Raw genomic sequence first — 21,312 nt, forward strand, 5'->3', positions numbered from 1 at the left:
GGAGCCGGCAAAACGCGTGTGGGCGCACTGGAAAGTGGATTCCAGGCTTGGATCTATTTGACGCCCAGATTCGGCACTTAGACTCAAAATGGTAAAATCAGGCCCTATGCCTCTATTCATAAAGCCCGGTGTCCCAATGACATTTTAATTACTTTCTCAACTTGTCCTGTCACACTCAATGATTCATGTACATTTACTCCGAAGTTTCTGTACTTCAGTATTCACCTTTAGAATTGTGTCTATTATTTTATATTTCCTCATTCCTACAAAAATGTAACACTTCATTCTTCTCTCCATTATATTTCCTCTGTCACGTCTGTCCCCATCTGAACAGCCCATTTATCCACTACTCTCTGTTTACTGCCACTCAGCTAATTTCTTATCTATGCTGCCACTTTCCCCTTTGTTCCATGGGCTAACTTCCTTGGCAAGTTTAGCAAGTGGTACTTCATCAAACGCCTCCTGGAAGTCCATATACATTACATCAACCAGATGACCCTCATCAACCAGTTCTGTTACCTTATTGGATCAAGTTAGTTAACCATCATCTGCCTTTAACAAACTCACTCTGGCTTTCCTTAAATAATCCTCAGTGGTTCAAATGACTGGTAGTATTATCCAAGACTATCGCCTCTTAATTGCATTCCTACACCATTGAGGTTAAGCTGACTGGGCTTTAGACCCTACACATTTTTTCTAAACAAAGGTGAAACATTTCCAAATCTCTACTCCTCTCGTACCACCCCTGTATCCAAGGCGGATTGGAAGATTACAGCCAGTACCCCTGCAATTTCCACTTTTACTTCCTTCAGAATTCTCAGATGCAACTCACCTGGTCCAAGTGACTTATCAACTTTTAAGAACAACCAGCTTTTCTAATTCCTCCTCTTCTTTATCAACTTTTATCCCATCCAGCATTTCAATGGTCTCCTACTTCACTATGACTCTGGAAGCATCTCTTCCTCGGAAAGAAAGATGCAAAATACTCATTTAATACCACAGCCATTCCTCAGCCTCCACGTGTACATTCATTTAAGGTTCCTAATTGACCCTACACCTCTTTGTATGATCCTTTTACGATTTATATGTCTATAGAACATGTCTGCATTCCCTTTTATTTTATCTGCCAGTCTTTTCTCAAACTTTCTCTTTGCCTCTCCGATTTCCTATTTCACTGTCCCCTCAACTTTCTTTATTCAGCCTCGCTCTTATTTATATTGTCAACCCAACATCTGTTATGTCTTCTTTTCTGATTAGCTTACTCTCTTCATTATCTAAGATCTGGTTGCTCTACCTTTCCCCCTTGCAGCTACATACCTTGACCATATCTGTTTAAGGGCAGACCTTTGTTCCATCACAGTTTTGTCCTGAATGTTATGTAACTTTCTCACTTAGTATGACACCCCGCTTAGCTTCTCTATTTCTAACATTCAGCTTCTTAATTTATGTACCTCAGTATTAGAAGTTATACTGAAATGTTTAAAAGGTATAAAAAAGAACAGAACTGTACCCGGTTCTCATGTGCTTCCAACTTAACAGTGGGACATTTCCGGAGGTCCCCTGCTAAATCTGCATAGGTTTGAGGTCTGAACTGGTTACTCCTTTCTGATGTAGACAAGGCCTGTACAAGATGCTGTGCAGCCCACTGACGGTGTCTAGAACTCAGTCTTCCTGACAGGCAACATGCCGCAAGTGCATTGGCCAGTTCCAAGGGTCCTACATGCGATGATGAATAATAAGGAGATGAGGAAGTATTTGGAGCAACATCTGGAAAAAAGGTGAAAATTGTTTTGATGTCCTCAACAATTTTCTGAATCTCAATTTACGTTTATGCATTCTTCCCCACTTTTCTAACATACCCATTAGCAGGCATGTAATGCTCTTCTGTCAGTAGATCAGTATGCTCTGTACCATAAGATATCTTTATGACAACTACTTTGATTTATTGAACCAAACATGAAGTGAAAGTGAGAATCAGTCAAACACGTTGGCAGAAATAGTACACTGGCTAGTGAACAGCAATTGAAATTTAATAATCCAAACTTAATTTAGAGGCAGACAAGAAGTTATTTGTGAAGTTACTAATCTTACAAATGTGTTAGGCCTATTGGTGACTACATTTAATGCCCTTCATTCTTTCTTCAAACCCAACTTAGTCATGCAGGCACCTTTGAAATCCAAGATGTAGTGATACTCACCATACACTAAAGCTGGTATTTTGTATTTATTTAGTATTAATTGACATATCCTACAAAGCATGGGAGCTTTCAAAACCTCTTCACATAATAAGCAGCATGATTAACAACCAGTAACATTTGCCCATATACCATCACCTGAAATAAATGCAGTTAGAAGGTTGCCCAAACTCAACTCCTTACTTTGCTAATGAAATATGTTAACTAGCCTGTCTGTTATTTTATAAAGCTAGACATATTTGTTTTCTACTATTGCTAAATGTTTACTTCAGTGTAATTTTAACATTGAGTCAAATATTGTATGCATTTATTGTCCTGGAACATCTTCACTGGCATAAGCCTACAATTAAGTAGGAACATCAACCTGCAATAAGATCACTAGAAATGAGAGTAGGCCATTCGACCCCTTGATCCTGCCCCACCATTCAATGAGATCATGACTAATCGGATTGTGACCTTAAATCGACTTTCCCGTCTGCTCCCTATAACCCTTGACTCCCTTGTAGATCAATAATCTGTCTAGCTTAGCCTTCAATATATTAAATTACACAGACTCCACTGCAGTCTGTTGAGGTAAATTCCAAAGCTTAACGAATTACAGAGAGAAGAAATTTCTCATCTTGCTCTTAAATGGATGGTCTCCCATCCATTGAGTCTGTCTACACTTCCCACTGCCTCGGCAATGCAGCCAGCATAATTAAGGACCCCACGCATTCCAGACCTTCTTCTGTCGGGAAAAAGGTACAAAAGTCTGAAGTCATGTATAATCGACTCAAGAACAGCTTCTTCCCTGCTGCCGTCAGACTTTTGAATGGACCTACCCCGCATTAAGTTGATCTTTCTCTGCACTCTAGCTATGACTGTAACACTACATTCTGCACCCTCTCCGTTCCTTCTCTATGTACGGTATGCTTCATCTGTAAAGCACGCAAGAAACAATACTTTTCAATGTATACTTATACATGTGACAATAATAAATCCAATCAAATTAAATGGGAGACCCCTTAGTATAAACAGTGTCCCCTAGTTTTTGATTCCTCCATGAGGGAAAACATCCTCTCAGCATCTACCCTGTCAAGCCTCCTCAGAACCTCATGTTTTGATAAGATCACCTCTCATTCTTCTAAATTCCAAAGTGTATAGGCCTGACTATTCATCCCAGCAATCAGCCTCGTGAATCTCCTCCAAAGTGCTTCCAATGTAGGTATATCCCGTTTTAAGTAAGAAGACCAAAACCATACACAGTATTACTCTAGGTGTGGTCTTTCCAAAGCACGGTACACGTTGTAGCAAGACTTCTCTACTTTTATACTCCATCCCAGTAAACATAGATTTGATTATTTAGACAGAACGTCAATTTACAGTACCTGTCCTAATAAAATTAGGCTGTTGAATGTATTAGTAAGGGATTGATTAAAACTTCTTCACAAACCAGAAAACTAATTTGTCATTTGAATTTTCCTACCTTTGGGTTCTGTCTCTTCTTTGTCACGGCTGGACTGATGCCGGAAACCTTTTGCTGTGAGCAGCTCAACCAAAGCTTGAGTTACCAGAAAGTTGGGAGAACCAGAAAGTCTGTTGTCTTTTACTGGTCTATGGAAAAGGTGAAGCACTCGGTTCTTCTGCTGCACATCACAGATCATGCCTATATGTAGCCCTGTTGCCGCAGCAATCAAATCCTAGGGAAGAAATAACATGGAGCGATTTAAATTCATGTGCAAAATTTTCCCATCTGGACTGATGTACTACTTTTCACATAGATGTCTATTTAGATATACTATTTATTACGATATGCAAGCCTCTAAAACTTATTCAGAGAAAATTATAGTTTTTACTTTGGTAAAAGTAGATCAGTTGATCTGCAATAGCAACTAGCTACAGAAACAAGTTACAAATGTAACACAATCACAAATACATTAAATTGTATATAGTGGATAATGTGATAAAATAAGAAGGCACAGCAAGTTGTCAGTCTTGTACTCTAAGGACCTGAAATCATTATTAAAGGATTCACTAGAATAGTTCCAGGGATGAAGAACTTCAGTTACATGGATAGTTTGGAGATGAGAGGATTAGGAGGAGATTTGATAGTGGTATCCAAATTCATGAGGGGTCTGGATAGAATAGATAGGGAGAAACAGTTCCCATGGGTGGAAGGAACCAAAAGCGGAGGACACCAACTTGAAGTCATCAGCAGAAGAAGCAACAAGATGAAGAAAAACTTCTTTACGCAGCGAGTTACTAGTGGAATGCACAGCCTGAAACTGTGGTGTAGGCAGATTCAATCAAGGTCTTCAAAGAAGAATTTAAAAAACGGTGAAAATGAAGGATTTGAGGGCTGTGGGGAAAAGGCAGAGGTGTGGGACTAGGTGAGTAGCTGTTGCAGAGAGCCAACACAGACAGAACAGGACAAATGGCCTCCTGTCCTATAACAATTGCGTGATTTTATAAAAACAAAAAGCAAAATCCTGCTGATGCTGGAAATCTGAAGTAAAATTGAAAGTGCTTTAAAAACACAGTAGCATCTGTGGAAAGAGAAAGGTCGGAGTAACATTCCAAATCAGTGACCTTTCATCAGAACCCTAGAGGTCATCAACATGAAACTAGTTGTTGCCTGTGCCGCGTTTTCAGCATTTTCTATCTTTATTACAGATTGGTTTATTCCTCAGCTTACCTGAGTACAGACATCAACTAACACCCTGTAAGCAGTCGGACTGTTTGCCACTAGACAGCCAATAGCTGAACTCATATAAACCAAACAGGAGGTTGTATTCCATGTTGTTCTTTTTGAAGGTCCAAACTGATTGTTTGAGTATAAATGTTGTGTTCCATTATTTGCCAGCTGAGCCCTTCCTGCAGCAGCAAGACACATTAATCGAACCAAGATACGGATGTCAGTTAATCCAAGAGCTTCCAGGCCACTTGTCTGGCTGCACACAGAACCACTATAATTGTATCATTTGAAAGAGAAAAAGACAAACATTAACATATAGTCACAGCTACATTTTGTTCCCCAATTGCATTTCAGAATAATCTGAAGCAGCAAAAGAAAAACATGTCAAGACTGAACTAAAATCCTACGTTTTCAAATATATGAAATAGAAAATGGGAGCAGAAACAGACTATTTATCTCCTCGAACCTGCTCTGCTATTCTATAAGATCATGGCTGATCTGTTTGTGTTTTTAATTCCACATTCCCATCTACCCGATAACCTCGGATTCACTTGACTAACAAATGCGCATGCGCAGAAAAACTAATGATAGAATGCTGCTCCTGGATAATGCCTCCCCTGGCCCCCACAGACATTGCCCCACCCCCCACAACATTACTGACCCCCTTATACCCCCACCCAACCCCTGCCACCCAGACCGATCACGGGCCCCTTCCAACCCCCCCGATCTCAGGCAGAGTGGCAGCGGAACCCCCACCCCTCCACTAATCTCAAGATGAGAGCCGTCGGACACTTAGTACCTACCTCCTCACTAACTGGAGCGCCCGAATCAGACGCCTATGGAGCATGTCTGTTTCGTGCCGATTCTGCTTGGGTGAATGCGGTGGTAAAGTTGGCCGTGCAGCCCATTAAGTCAATTTAAATGCATGCAATGCATTTAAATGACTGTCACACTCGTTTCGGGCACAGTCCCGATTACGGCTATTTTCGGGCCTTGGTAAAGGGGGACACAGCGTGGAGGCGGGCACAGGTCGCGCTACTCACCTCACACCTGACTTTACCAAGTTTTCATGCCCAAAAGCGGGCGCAATGCAATGGTAAAATCAGGCCCATAGTGTCTGCGTCCACCTTGTCAAGAGCATTCAGGATCTTGCATACTTCAATCTAGTCACCCCTCACTCTTCTGAACTCCAGTGGAAACAAGCCCAGTCTGTGAAATCTTTCTTCATAAGACAACCCACTCACTCATTTCAGATGTCAATCTCGTAAACTTCCTCCAAACCGCCTCTAATGCATTTGCACCCTTACATTAATAAGGTGACCAAAACTGCATAGTTTGCAAGATGTGGTCTCATCAATGCCCAATATAACTGAAACATAACATCCTTAATACTAACTTTTTGTCACTCATGCATGAGAACACCAAATCCCTCTGCACCTTGTAATTCTGCAACCATTCTCTGTTTAAGTAACACCATGCTTTTGTATTCTGCCTGCCATAGTGAACAATTTCACATTTTCCCACATAATACTATCTACCTGATTTTCAACCACTCACTCAACTTATCTTTTTCTGTCTACAACTTTATGTCCTCTTCACAACATATTTTCCTACCTATCTTTGTCACCTGCAAATTTAATGACCATGACTTTGCACCGCTTATCTAAATCATTGATATAAACTGTAAAAAAAAGAGGCCCCCAGCAGAGCCCCCATGCGGGATAAATCCAGCCAATTAAAAAATAATTCTTATATATCTCCTCTCAGTTTTCTGCCGGCCATGCTAATATGTTACGTGCTATACTATCAGCTTTTATTTTCAGCAGTAACTTTGAATTAGCATCTTATCAACGTCTTCTGGAAATTAAAGTACAACATGTCTACAGGCCCCCTTTATCTGCTGCACAAGTTATTTTTTTTCAAAGAAATCCAATCAATTGGTTAAACATGACTTCCCTTTCACAAAAAAATCTGTGTGGGTTTCCTCTGGATGCTCCAGTTTCCTCCCACACTCCAAAGATGTACAGGTTAGGTGGATTGGCCATGCTAAATTGCCCCTTAGTGTCAGGGGGACTAGCTAGGGTAAATACATGGGGTTATGGGATAGGGCCTGGGTGGGATTGTGGTCGGTGCAGACTTGATGGGCCGAATGGCCTCCTTTTGCATTGTAGAATTCTATGATTCTAAAACTATGCTGACTCTTCCCAATTACTTTACACAGTAAGCTATGATGATCTGGAGTGCACTGCTTGGAATGTTGATAAGTTAATAACTTTCAAGCGGAAACTGGATCAATACATAAAAATAAGTAAAATATTGCGGATGTCGGAATCTGAATCAAAAACAGAGAACGTTGGAAAACTCAGCAGGCCTGGCAACATCTGCAGGGAGAGAAAATAGAGTTAACGTTTTGAGTCTGTTTGCCTCTTCATTGGAACTAAACGAGGGAAAATGTGTTGGATATTATACTGTACTTGGAAAGGATTTGTAAAGATTTAACTTTTAATAGACCGAAAGATCTTCAATCAAGCAAACTTGATTTTTGGTTAGAAGTTATTCTTTCACTATGTTGGGATTTCTTGTGGCCAGTCTGGGATTTGTCAAAGGATACAAGTTGTCAGATTTAACAGCTTGTCCTTGGCAGGGAAACGTTCTTTATAGACCTTTAGAGCCAGTGTTCCTTATCTGGGCATTGGAATGTAAGCAATATGCACTTAAGGGGCCTAAATATGATGGGGTCTGGAGTGACCGACGCAATTACTCTGGCTGTATTTGATTGGCCTAATCGAACAATGCAATTGGAGTTTCTGATCAATTAATTGGTGTGATGACAGAGAATCTTCCGAAAGCAAATGGAGAATCATGGATAAAAAAGACACATGAGCTTTGTTTGCCAGTGATAACTCGAAGAGACCGGCCATCACAAGAAGACCTGTACCCCGAAGGAAGCTTCAGAGAAGGAGAAGATAGGTTCTACATCAAGGATATTTCTTGGCCAAGATTTTTCTAAACTTGGTGGTATCAATTTTCAGTTAAACAGTTGAAGTTGATGTTCAGTTAAAGTGAATGTGCAGTTCAAGAGTTAAAGTTCAGTTGAAAGTTGATGTTCAGTTAAGGTTCAGTAAAGAGTTAATGAGTTGAACTATTCATGTTTGAGTTGGCACTAGAAGTGTTAAATAAAGAAGTTATTGAATTTCTGTCCTCGTTTGTCTCATTAAACTGGATGTTTGGAAGGTGTTTAAATTAAAAACTGTATAACAGATTGCAACAAAGATGTAGTAAATGTAAGAATAAGAGGCAGATGGCTTGGTGTGTAGGGGGTGGAGGTTACACTGAGACAACTCAGTGTAACCTCCACCCTAAAAAAAGGTTGAAAATGGAGGAGAAATGTCGCTATCTAAAATAGTTAAATTCAATGTTGAATCATGAGGGCTGTAACTTGCCTAATCAGAAAATTAGATGCTGCTCCTTCAGCTTGGGTTAGGTTTCACTGGAGCATTGCAGCAGGCCAAGGACAGACATGCGCACATATGAGCAAGTTACTCGGTTAAAATAACAAACAACAGGAAGGTTGGGGCATACTTGTGGGCTGAGTGGAGGCATTCCGCAAAGCAGTCATCCAGCCTGCATTTAGTCTCGCCACTATAGAGGAGAGCTCATTGAGAACAGTAACTACAGTATACCAAATTAAAGGAGGTGCAAATGAAATGTTGCTTAACCTGAACAGAGTGTTTAGGCCTTGAATGGTGAGAAGGGAGGAGGTAAAGGGGCAGATGTTGCATCTTCTGCGATTGCAAGGTATGGTGCCATGGGAAGGGGGGGGGGGTTGAGCGTGATAGAGGAGTGGATCAGGGTGTCATGGATGAAGTGGTCCCTGAGGAATGCTGACGGAGTTGAGGGGAAGATGCACTTCATGCTGACATCATGACTGAAATGGTAGAGGATGAGGCACTGTACTTTTTAAACTTAACCAAAATGCTGAGTTGGCTTTGAAATGTTGCATCACGCGATGCCTCAATTAAACCTCATCGGCTACCCTGATCATTAACCCTACCCTAGCATAGGAGATCCCTGCACGTTAATGGTTTCATCCTTATCACCTATCTGTTGCAGGTGCAACAGGTAGAAATGACCTCCATACAGTTCTTGTGGAGGCAATATCCCATCTTCACACTGAGGATATCCTCCATCATGTTGTTTAACTGATTCACTGATTAAATGCCGACAATCCTACAGCAATTATTATTTTCAACAGTCAGGGTTACCGAGAAGTTACAGTCTAATTTCTGACGTACCTTACAGAAATCAGTGATAAAGCTTTCATAACCATGGTATGTGCTAAAAGAATTTGCATAGCCATTGTGATACGTTGAAGAGCAAACACTCTTTCCTGGGTATCTCGGAGAGACACGGCTTGTTCACCCAAAGTCAGTCTGGAGTTTGATTTCTCATCAGGCCTATTTAGACCTAACAGATGAAAGATATTACAAACATTTACAGGTTCTATTTTACAACAGAACATAGTCAAGAAAAACAAATACAAACTGAAATCAGAGTCAATTTTTCTGCTAAATAGATAAAAACTCAAACGTTATTCAGTTGCATTTTATTCTCACAAGTGAAAATTTTTACATGCTTTACATAGTTTTCACACCCAGTTCGGAGCAATTGGCTTGGGAATACATTGCTCACTGTGGATAGTTTAGGACAGGCTTGTCTGACTCCTGGTCCAAGGGCTCCAGCCAGACCCCTGAAGCATGTGTATTGCTTCGACATTGGTATTTTTGAATTTCATGATTAACGTTGTATGAAACCTTATTTTACTGAAATTTGATCACTGACTCCTTTAGTGAGAATAAAATTGAATCGTGGCCCTCCACCCAAAAAGACTGGATAAGGCTGGTTTAGGGGAATCTGGGAGGGGAAGAGAAAAGAGGGAGTCTAGCATTCTAAATAACTCCTTGGTCCGCTTCAGAACAAAAACAGTGAATATAATTAAAATATAATGGCTTTATGCAGTAAATGTTATTTTTTAAAAATATGACAGGTACATTCTTCTTCTGTGGCGTGGCCTTGATATATACCACATCTCATTAAGAAAGCATGTAAGTAACTTCCTGATTGCTCCATGCTTGCAACCAACAGGTGCCCACAAGTCACTTGAGGCAACTCATAGCGGCTTCCACATCTCTGTGGTCTTTATTTGGTATCCTTGATCCTCAACTTAATTGATAAATGCATGATATCTGACCATTTTATGAGGTGCTCCATTGATAGGGATAGCATGGTACCGTCAGGCACTTATCACTTCTAAAACAGATGTGTGAACACGGCTACTGTTACCTTTCTTTGAAAGCAAGTCCTGTGTGTTATCATTGGCAACTGTTGCTCCAAGAGGATCCTGTTCCGGAAATTGGACAGGATCTGGAATCAATTTGCTGTCATTCAACCCAAGTGGCCCAGCTAATGCAGCAAAGTCTTCCTGTCCTGTAAGTCGCTCAGTTCCCTCAGGATCTAATATATCCCAGTCCTCTGTGAAACAAAAATGCATAAATGACAAAGCTTTATAAATCAACATGTTATATAAAACATAGAAATGAATCTTTCACTGAAGAACCAACAAGATGTACATTAACGACAGTACATTTGGATATCTATCAAAACATGATCAAAATTTTATTTCCACACAATCTATGAAACAGATAAGCCATGTATGATATTTAATCCTCAAATTTGTTTTTGTAAATTGTGTTTTCAATCTGACTTTGTAACTTGCTAGTCAACAAACTTATAGAACTAACACAAACATATTTAAGAATCTGAGGCAAGGGTCTCATTAAAATCTAAATTTATATGATCACATAATAATCTGAGGAGCCTTTAATGATATTTTTAAAGTAAACTCATCCTCATTTCTTTTGTACTCCATATTAAATCATTGAGGTTTTTTTTCAAAGTATTAGCTCTACGTAATTTTGTCGAAGATACTCAGTACTAAGAATAAAGACCAATCTACAGTAATAAATACTGCAGTAATTATTTCTGCAGTAATTTGGAGATTAAGATAAAAAGAATGGTCAGGGGGAATTAGTAGAAATAGTGTATTTGAATTCCAAAAAGCCATTCAATAAAGTGCCACATAAAAGGCCACAACGCAAGATAAGAACTCCTGGTATTGGGGGTAATATAAAGAACAATGAACAAAGAACAATATAGCACAGGAACAGGCCCTTCAGCCCTCCAAGCCTGCGCCGCTCATGTGCCCACTAGACCATTCTTTTGTATCCCTCTATTCCCAGTCTGTTCATGTGGTTATCTGGATAAGTCTTAAACGATCCCAGCGTGTCCACCTCAATCACCTTACTTGGCAGTGCATTCCAGGCCCCCACCACCCTCTGTGTAAAATACGTTCCCCTGACATCTGTGTTGAACCTTGCCCCCCCTCACCTTGAACCCATGACCCCTTGTGTTCGTCACCTCCGACCTGGGAAAAAGCTTCCCACTGTTCACTCTATTTATGCCCTTCATATTTTATATACCTCTACTAGGTCACCCCTCATCCTCCGTCTTTCCAGGGAGAACAACCCCAATCTACCCAATCTCTCCTCATAGCTAAGACCCTCCATACCAGGCAACATCCTGGTAAACCTTCTCTGTACTCTCTCCAAAGCCTCCGCGTCCTTCTGGTAGTGTGCGACCAGAACTGGACGCAGTATTCCAAATGTGGCCTAACCATTGTTCTATACAGCTGCAACATCATATGCCAACTTTTATATTCGATGACCAGTCCAATAAAGGCAAGCATTCCATATGCCTTCTTGACCACCCTCTCCACCTGCGCTGCCACCTTTAAGGATCTGTGGACTTGTACACCCAGGTCCGTGTGTGTCGATACTCCTGATGGTTCTGCCATTTATTGTATAGCTCCCCCTTACATTAGATCTACCGAAATGCATCACTTCGCATTCATCTGGATTAAATTCCATCTACCATTTCTCCGCCCAATGTTCCAGCCTATCTATATCCTGCTGTATTCTCTGACAATGTTCATCACTATCCGCAACTCCAGCAATCTTCGTGTCGTCCGCAAACTTACTGATCACACCAGTTACATCTTCCTCCAAATCATTTATATATATCACAAACAGCAGAGGTCCCAGTACAGAGCCCTGTGGAACTCCACTAGTCACAGACCTCCAACCGGAAAAAGACCCCTCCACTGCTACCCTCTGTCTTCTATGGCTAAGCCAGTTCTCCACCCATCTAGCGAGCTCACCTTTTATCCCGTGAGATTTAACCTTTTGCACCAGCCTGCCATGAGGGACCTTGTCAAACGCTTTACTAAAATCCATATGGACAACATCCACGGCCCTTCCCTCGTCAATCGTTTTTGTCACCTCCTCAAAAAACTCAACCAAATTTTTGAGGCATGACCTCCCTCGTACAAAACCATGCTGTCTATCGCTAATGAGATTATTCAGTTCTAAATGCACATATATCCTATCTCTAAGAATCTTCTCCAACAACTTCCCTACCACGGACGTCAAGTTCACCGGCCTATAATTACCTGGGTTGGCCAAGCTAAATTGCCCCTTAGTGTCCCGGGATGCGTAGATTAGAGGGATTAGCAGGTAAATATGAGGGTTAGTGGGATTAGCAGGTAAATATGTAGGGATACGGGGATAGGGCCTGGGTGGGATTGTTGTCGGTGCAGACGCGATGGGCCGAATGGCCTTTCTGCACTGTAGGGGTTCTATGGTTATCCTTGCTACCCTTCTTAAATAACGGGACCATATTTGCTATCCTCCAATCCTCTGGGACCTTACCTGTCATGATGTGGAGATGCCGGCGTTGGACTGGGGTAAACACAGTAAGAAGTTTAACAACACCAGGTTAAAGTCCAACAGGTTTATTTGGTAGCAAGGTGGCTTTTGCTACCAAATAAACCTGTTGGACTTTAACCTGGTGTTGTTAAACTTCTTACTGACCTTACCTGTGTCCAGTGAAGAGACAATGGACATAGGTATAGTAAGTTGGCAAATTAGGTTAAGGGATAGGTCAATAGCGATGCACTGGTAAAAGTTTATGGGAATATTTCAGAATACACAGAGTAGACACATTCCATCAAGTAAGAAAAAGTCCAAAGGATGGATCCAACATCCATGATTAACGAGAAAGGTTAAAAATAGCATCAAACGTAAAAGAAAAAGCAAATATAGGTGAAAGTTTAGAAGATTGGACACAATATAAGGAATAGCAAAGGATGACTAAAAGATTAATAAGGAGGGAAAAATTAGACTATGAGAGAAGGCTAGCCAGAAATGTGAAAACAGTTAGTAAGAGTTTCTATAAATATTTTTTAAAAAATAAACAAATTAATAAAGTGAGCATTGGTCCTATAGAAACTGAGTCTGGAGAATTGATAACAAAAAACAAGGAAATGGCAGATCAATTGAACAGGTATTTTGCAACATTCTCCACTACCGAGGATACAAGCAACATCCCAGAGGCTGCTATAAATCAGGAAATGAAAGGGAAGGAGGAACTCAGGAAAATTAAAATCACCAGACAAGTGGTACTGAGTAAATAATTGGAACTGTGGGTTGACAAGGGAATCGAACCTGAGTCCCTGGTGCCGTGAGGCAGCAGTGCACTGTGCCATCCCGCCGTCCCATGGGCCTTTTTTAGGATGGCAAGATGTAATGAGTGGTGTGCCACAGGGGTCAGTGCTGGCACCTCAACTGGTTATAATTGCTATAAATGATTTGAATGAAGGGATGGATGAGATGGTTGCCAAATTTGTTGATGATTCAGATAGGCATGAAAGTAAGTTGTGAAGAGAACATAAGGAGGCTACAAAAATATACAGATAGGTTAAACGAGTAGGCAAAAATCTGGCAAATGGAGTATAATGTGGGAAAATGTGAAATTGTCCATTTTGGAAGGAAGAATAAAAGTATATGATCTAAATGGTGAGATAATGCAGAACTCCGAGATGCAGAGAGGGCTAGGTGTCATAGCGCATCTACCACAAAACGCTATTATGCAGGTACAACAAGTAATTAGGAAAGCTAGTAGAATGCTATCATTTATTTTGCAAGGGGTATCGCATGCAAAATTAGGGAGGTTATGCAGAGCCCTAGTGAGACCACCTCTGGAGTACTGCGTACTGTACTGCTCACATTATTTAGGGAAGAATGCAAATGCATTGGGAGTGACGGTTTACCAGACTAATACCTGGAAAGGGCAGGTTGTTTTATGAGGAAACATTTGGACAGACTAGGCTTGTATCTGCTGGAGTTTAGAAGAGGCGACTTGATTGAAACATGCAAAATCCTGAGGGGTCTTGACAGGGTGGACATGGAGAAGGTGTTTCCTCTTGTGGGAGAATCTAGAACTAGGGGTCACTGTTTAAAAATAAAGGTAGCCCACTTAAAACGGAGATAAGGTGAAATCCTTAATTGCCATTCAGAAGGAAGTGGTGAGCTGCCTTCTTGAACCGCTACAATAGATGTAGGCACACCCACAATGTTGCTAAGGAGTTCCAGGATTTTTACCCAGTGACAGTGAAGGAACAGTGGTATAGTTCCAAGTCAGTATGGTGAGTGACTTGGAGGGGAGTTTCCAAGTGGTGGTATTCCCATGCATCTGCTGCCCTTTCTCTTTTAGAAGGTAGTGGTTGTGGGTTTGGAAGGTGCTACCTAAGTAGCCTTGTGTAATTCCTGCAGTGTATTAGGAGGAAGCCATGATCAAAGTGAATGGCACAGCAGGCTCAAAGGGCTGAATGGCCTATTCCTGCTTCTATTTTCTATGTTTATATAAATCCTATCAAATGTTAACCCCAGCCCAACCAGTCATCACATTAAGATCACTAAGAGAATGAGGGTAGAAGTTAGAATATATTTATTTACACACCAGATCATTTGACCCTCGAATTGTTTGACACATGGAGTATTTGAAGGCAAAGATTATATCATCAGGGGAAAAAAAAATGAATCAAAGAATCAGTACTCTGGGGAGAAAATGACATTAGGACATTGGATTGTTTGAGTACAGAGCCAGCACAGCCGTGATGGGTTGGTGCCTTCCTACTATGCCAGAATCCTTTATGGTTTCACATACCTTCATGCGTATTTTCATGCTTGTTGGTTAAATCTGGTGCTAATCCTTTGTTTTTGCTGAGGGAAAAAAAAATATGTTCATAACATTGCTAGGAATTGGATGCCATTTTTTAAACACGTTTTGAGAACATTGAAACAGCATCTGCTGCACATGAAACATGTTTTTGCGACTATTTCTTCCTAAAGTTAATTTTTAAAATTAGAATTACTACTTAAATCAAGACAACTTTATTGACTTGCTATGAAATTTCAAATATGATAAATACCTATTGATAGCAGTGACTCAACTGCTCTTTAGTACAATGTCTCTTTGTTTTCAAACTGCTGGAGATATTCTAGGAACAAATACTTTGTGGAACTCTTGCAGAGATGGACTGTTAGCCAGAGTCAAAAGATTGTGTTATCAGGAGAATCAGAGGTTGGCAGCAACTGGAACTAATGTAATGACACATTTGTCCCTGTTGCAGCCATATTTAGGGGCACATTGCCGTTAAGTCACCTAAACACAACTTTAAAACATAAAATATAAATAAGGGGTGATAACTTTTAGCAATTTAGACGGATCTATCTCTCCACAATATTTAAAGTAAAATGTTAATTCAATTTTCCTTTTTGGCACATTTGTGATTTATGAAAATGTTAAGTTTTGACTTTTGAAAAGATTTAGTCTGGTATTATGTATCTCTTAATTGGGTTAAAAATACTGAAACTCACCAAAAATTGAAATCAAACAAGTTATTAAATGATCCTCACCGACTTAATTTGGCTTGCTTGTGTCTTGGTTTCTCAGCCAGGTATTTGGCACGGCAACTGTTGCACATCAGGTAGTATGGGCTTCCTGTGCCACATTCTCCTCCAAACCAACCATCAACGTAGGCTCCATTACTTCGATATCCCATGTGACCTGCACTCTCTCCACAACCAGGGTGATGTCTCTTCATGTGATTGTTGAACTGCATTGTGTGGGTATCACACAGTTCACAAATAACAATCTCCTCTGCGTCCGAGCTATCCTGGCACTGAGTGAATTTACAAAGCAATAGGTAAGTAAAGTTAAAGTTAATAAATTATCAGCTATTTCTGCAAGCCCGGTGAGAAGTTGGAGAACAAAGAATCATGGGTTAAAGAAAGTGTGACAACAATAATCCCTCTTCTCTAAGCATCGTTGTGAGCAAGTGAGATTACTCATATATTGAGTGAACTCCATTGCCTGCTCATGATGGCTAACAAATCCTGCTAGCCTCCTTCCTGGAGCTATCTCTGCACCTGCTTCCTCTACCACCTAGAAGAGCCAGGGGAATGAATCTTTGTCTCACACACTCTCATGAATACTGTTCTTAAGATCCCTGTTTCACTGTTGGGCATATGTTATTCTACCTACCATCACGGAGAATTCAGCTCCTGCACCATCCATTGGAGTTTTGAGTTAACTAGAACATTTCAACTATCCCTCATGGTATTGGGGGGCGGGGGGACCAGAATTCAAGGTAATTTTAAAATCAGAAATTAGTTATGTTTTCTATATTGCAAATCAACTATAATAACCCCATCATGAAATGGAAGAATGGACACATAAACCTAAGCATTTAGAAGCAGGGGGAAGGAATTAAACAACACAAATAAAAGTTTTATCATTTTACCATGTTAGGCCAATCCATCATCTCAGAGAACCACATGCCCTGTGCCTCATTTTCAGTACCACATTCAGAAGGAAACATATCTTCAACAGAACCTTCAGATAATGGATCCTCAGAAAAACAGAGCTCCAACTCTCCATCCAGATTGCGGTCAGACATAGCATCAGCCTCCTGCCATCCTGCAGTTCCATGCTCCCTTCTTAATGATGGCTGTACAAGCTGAGGAGATCTAGATCCTTCACAGAATAAACATTTTATACATTTACTCATCAAGAATGTTAAATAATTCCTTACAGAACTGAACAATGATGCACATCACAGTAACTTCATTGCAGTGTTAATGTAAGCCTTACTTGTGACAAATAAATAAACTTTAAAACTTTACTTTAAAATCATTTATGCTGTGTTTTCCACAATTATCAACCTGTAGCCTTTGAAGCAATAATATAAAACCATAAGCTATTTTAGATTTTGGTTAAGAAAATAACTTATGTAGTGGTTAACTAATTCTCACAATCCACTTTTATAATAATGGAATACACAATAGGGTCACTCAGTATCCACAAACTGAAAAGACCATTTTATCTGAACTAAATCTAAATTTTCTTTTTACTTACAAAATGCTAGATTTTACTAGTGCCATTAAATACAAAGAACAGAACAGCACAGGAACAGGTCCTTCGGCCCATCAAGTCTGTGCCGACACAGATGCCTCTCTAACCCAATATTTTCTTGCCTCTACGTAGTCCATATCCCTCTATTCCCTGCCTATTCATGTATCTATCCAGATGCCTCTTGAACGTTGTTATAGAATCTGCTTCCACCACCTCCTCCAGCAGCACGTTCCAGGCATTCGCAACCCTGTGTGAAAAACTTGCCCCTTACCTCTCTTTTAAACTTTTCCCCTCTCACTTTCAACCTATGTCCCCGAGTAATCAACCCTTTGACCCTAAGAAAAAGACTCTGACTGTTCACTCTATCCAAGCCACTCATAATATTGTAAACCTCTCATCAGGTCCCCCTTCATCCTCTGATGCTCCAATGAAAACAATCCAAGTTTGTTCAACCTTTCTTCATAGTACATATCCTCCAAACCAGGCAACATCCTGGTAAATCTCTTCTGCCCCCTTTCCAATGCATCAACATCCTTTCAGTAGCACGGCAACCAGAACTGTACATAATACTCCAAATATGGCCTAACCAAAGTGTTATACAGCTGCAACATGATTTTCAAATTCCTATACTTAACGCCCCGACCGAAGGCCAGCATGCCATAGGCCTTTTCACCACCTTGTTCACCTGAGGGAACTGTGGATCTGCACACGTAAATCCCTCTGTATGCTAATACTTCTCTAAGGGCTCTACCATTTATTGTGTACTTTCCTTCTGCAGTAGACTTTCCAAATCGCATCACCTCACATTTGTCCGGATTAAATTTCATCCGCCATCTTTTGGCCCAGGACTCCAGCCAATTTATATTCTGCTGTCTCATCTAACAATCCTCCTCTCTATCCACTACTCCTCCATTTTTTTGTATATCTGTAAATTTACTAATCAGATCATCTACATTTTCCTCCAAATCATTTATATATATATCAAACAACAGAGGCCCCAGCATTGATCCTTGTGAAACACCACTTGTCACAGACCTCCAGTTAGAAAAGTACCCTTCCACTACTACTCTCTGCTTTCTATCCATCTTACCAGCTTACCTCGGATCCCATATGACTTCATCTTCTGTATCAACCTGCCATGAGGAACCTTATCGAAGGCTTTACTAAAGTCTATGTATACAGCACCCACTGCCCTGATCAATTTTTCTTGTCACTTCCTCAAAGAACGCAATCAAGTTTGAGAGACACGATATCCCCTTCACAAAACCATGCTGTCTATCGCTAATAAGCCTATTCTCTTCCAGATACGAGTACATCCTGTCCCCAAGAATCTTCTCTAATAATTTCCCTACCACTAATGGAAGGCTCACAGGCCTGTAATTTCCCAGATTGTCTCTTCTGTCCTCTTAAACAGAGGAACAAAGTTAGCTACTTTCCAATCCTCTAGTACCTCACCTGTGGCTAAAGTGAAACGAAGATTTTGGCCAAGGCCTCAGCAATTTCTTTCTTTGCCTCTCTCAGTATTCTGGGATAGACCCTATCTGGCCCAGTGGATTTGTCCACCTTAATGTTTTTGAAAATCTCCAAGACCTCCTCCCTTTTTAACTCAACATGCACTAGAATGTCAACATTCTCCTTTCTACACTTGCCATCCACCACATCCTTCTCCTGTGCAAATACTGATGCAAAGTACTCATTAAGGACCTCACCCACCTCATCTGGCTCCACACACAAATTCCCTCCAATGTCCTTGAGTGGACCTACCCTTTCCTTAGCTACCCTCTTCCTCCTTATCTATGCGTAAAAAGTCAGGATTCTCTTGAATCCTGCATGCCAAGGACACTTCATGGCCCCTTTTTGCCCTCCTAATTCCCCGTTTAAGCTCTTTCCTGCTATCTTTGCATTCCTCAAGAGCCATATCTATTTTCAATTTCTTTAAATTTATGTATGCCTCCTTCTTCTTTTTCACTAAGCTCACAATCTCTTTTGTCATCGAGGGTTTCCGAATCTTGCCATCTTTATCCTTCATTTTTACAGGGACATATTTGTCCTGAGTTGTTAATAACTGCCTTTTAAAAGACTCCCACATATCAGATGTGGATTTATCCTCAAACAACAGCCTCCAGTCTGCATTCCCTAGCTCCTGCCTAATACTGTTGTAGTTAGCCTTCACCCAGTTTAGTTCTTTCACTTTGGGACTACTTCTACCCTTTTCTACAAGTATTTTGAAACTTACAGAATTGCGATCACTGTTCCCAAAATGGTCCCCACACTGAGACATCAATCACCTGTCCGGGCTTGTTTCCCAAAACTAGGTATAATGGATGAAGAGATAGATGATTCTAGAGTTTTATGGTATTATCTAGGTATTATTCTAGCTATCATCAGGTGGATTAAACATATCTGTATTGTAGGAAAACCTTCCCTTTTCTTGCCATTATGACGGCAAGTGTTATTAACCTCAAGGTTCTCAATGGTTTTAGCATCCATGGGAGTTGGGTGAAAACATGCTGATGTGAATGTTTGTGATAGGCAGGATTTCCAGCAGTGAGTCAGCTAGCCATTGGTCATCAGTAGGATCTTCCAGTCCTGCCGAAGTCAAAGACCATTTGTGTTGCTCACTAGCTGTGCTACTGGGGAACCTGCAGCAGGGGTTTGTCCTTGGTGGGACTGGAAGATCCCAGCTAGCAGGGAGAGCCAGAAATTCTTGGCCATTGTTTGTACAACTGATCTGTCTTGACAAGGATACGTCATTTGTTCAAAATGGAATGTACCTTGGAGGCCCAGGGAATAAGGGATGGAAATTTATCTTCAGTCCACACAACTTTAGTTACAGATGACAGTAGATATCAGAAGCAATATCAGGACATTTGGAAAGTCAAAACACTATCCATCAGAGTCAGCATGGCTTTATGAAAGGCAAACCATGTTTGACTAATTTGCTAGAGTTCTTTGAGGTTGTAACAAGCAAAGTGGATAATGGGGGTCCTGTAGAGGTAGTATATCTGGACTTCCGGAAGGCGTTTGATAAGGTGCCGCACAAAAGGTTAATTCACAAGGTTAGATCACTTGGAATTAGGGGTAATTTATTAGCTTGGATAGGTGACTGGCTTATTTACAGAAGAGAGAGAGTCAGGATAAATGTTTTTTTTCTGGATGGCAAGTAGTAACTAGTGGGGTGCCACAGGGTTCGGACCTTGGGTCCCAACTATTTACAATCTATATTAGTGACTCGGACACAGGGATAGAAGGTCCTAAAGCCAAATTTGCAGATGACATTAAAATAGGTGGGATAGTAAGTTGTGATAAATAAGCAATTTACAAATGGATATGGATAGGTTAGGCGAGTGGGCAAAAATGTGCAATGTTGTTTAACGTGGATAAGTGTGCAGTCGTGCATTTTGGTTGGAAAAATGGGGAGGCGACTTATTATCTAAAAGGGGAGAGACTTCGGGGTGCTCCGTTGCAGAGGGACCTGGGTGTGTTGGTTCATGAGTCACAGAAAATTAGCATGCAGGTGCAGCAGCTAATAAAGAAAGCGAATGAAATGTTGACATTTATAGCTAAAGGAACAGAATATAAAGGTAAGGAAGTATTGGTGTAACTATACAAGGCATTGGTGAGGCCCTACCTGGAGTGTTGTGCACAGTTTTGGTCCCCTTATTTGAGGAAAGATGTAGTGGCATTGGAGGCAGTTCAGAGGAGGTTCACTAGATTGATTCCAGAAATGAGGGGTTTGTCATATGGAGAGAGATTGAACAGTTTAGGCCTATACTCTCTGGAATTTAGAAGAATGAGAGGAGATCAAACAAGATGATGAAAAGTACGGATAAAGTAGACATGGAGCGGGTGCTTCTGCTGGTGGGGAATTCTAGCATGTGAGGTCATAATCTTAGGATAAAGGGTAACAAATTTAAAACAGTGTCGAGGAGAAGCTACTTCTCCCAAAGGGTTGCGAATCTGTGGAATTCGCTATCCCAAAGTGCGGTGAATGCTGGGACAGTGAGTAAATTTGAGGAGTTGGACAGATTTTAAATTGGTAATGGGTTATGGGGAGAAGGCAGGAAAATG

At 40.7% G+C, this 21,312-nt stretch overlaps 1 protein-coding gene across 10 annotated transcripts in view; it reads right to left on the minus strand.

The window, feature by feature from the left end:
• The window catches only part of LOC144499695 (putative E3 ubiquitin-protein ligase HERC1), a 297,885-nt gene that overhangs the window by 93,070 nt on the left and 183,503 nt on the right, over positions 1-21,312 (minus strand). For 8 of the 10 annotated variants that reach the window (XM_078222046.1, XM_078222037.1, XM_078222029.1 and 5 more), the window contains 8 exons: positions 16,631-16,863; positions 15,744-16,009; positions 14,992-15,047; positions 10,213-10,401; positions 9,165-9,336; positions 4,870-5,140; positions 3,661-3,874; positions 1,511-1,767 (listed from right to left, as the gene is read on the minus strand). In XM_078222046.1, coding sequence (XP_078078172.1) covers positions 1,511-1,767; positions 3,661-3,874; positions 4,870-5,140; positions 9,165-9,336; positions 10,213-10,401; positions 14,992-15,047; positions 15,744-16,009; positions 16,631-16,863 — 1,658 coding nt within the window. The remainder of the gene's footprint in view (positions 1-1,510; positions 1,768-3,660; positions 3,875-4,869; positions 5,141-9,164; positions 9,337-10,212; positions 10,402-14,991; positions 15,048-15,743; positions 16,010-16,630; positions 16,864-21,312) is intronic. The other 2 variants (XM_078222064.1, XM_078222018.1) reach the window with 1 other exon arrangement.

Source organism: Mustelus asterias, chromosome 1, assembly GCF_964213995.1.
Source record: "Mustelus asterias chromosome 1, sMusAst1.hap1.1, whole genome shotgun sequence".
Taxonomy (NCBI): Eukaryota; Metazoa; Chordata; class Chondrichthyes; order Carcharhiniformes; family Triakidae; genus Mustelus; species Mustelus asterias.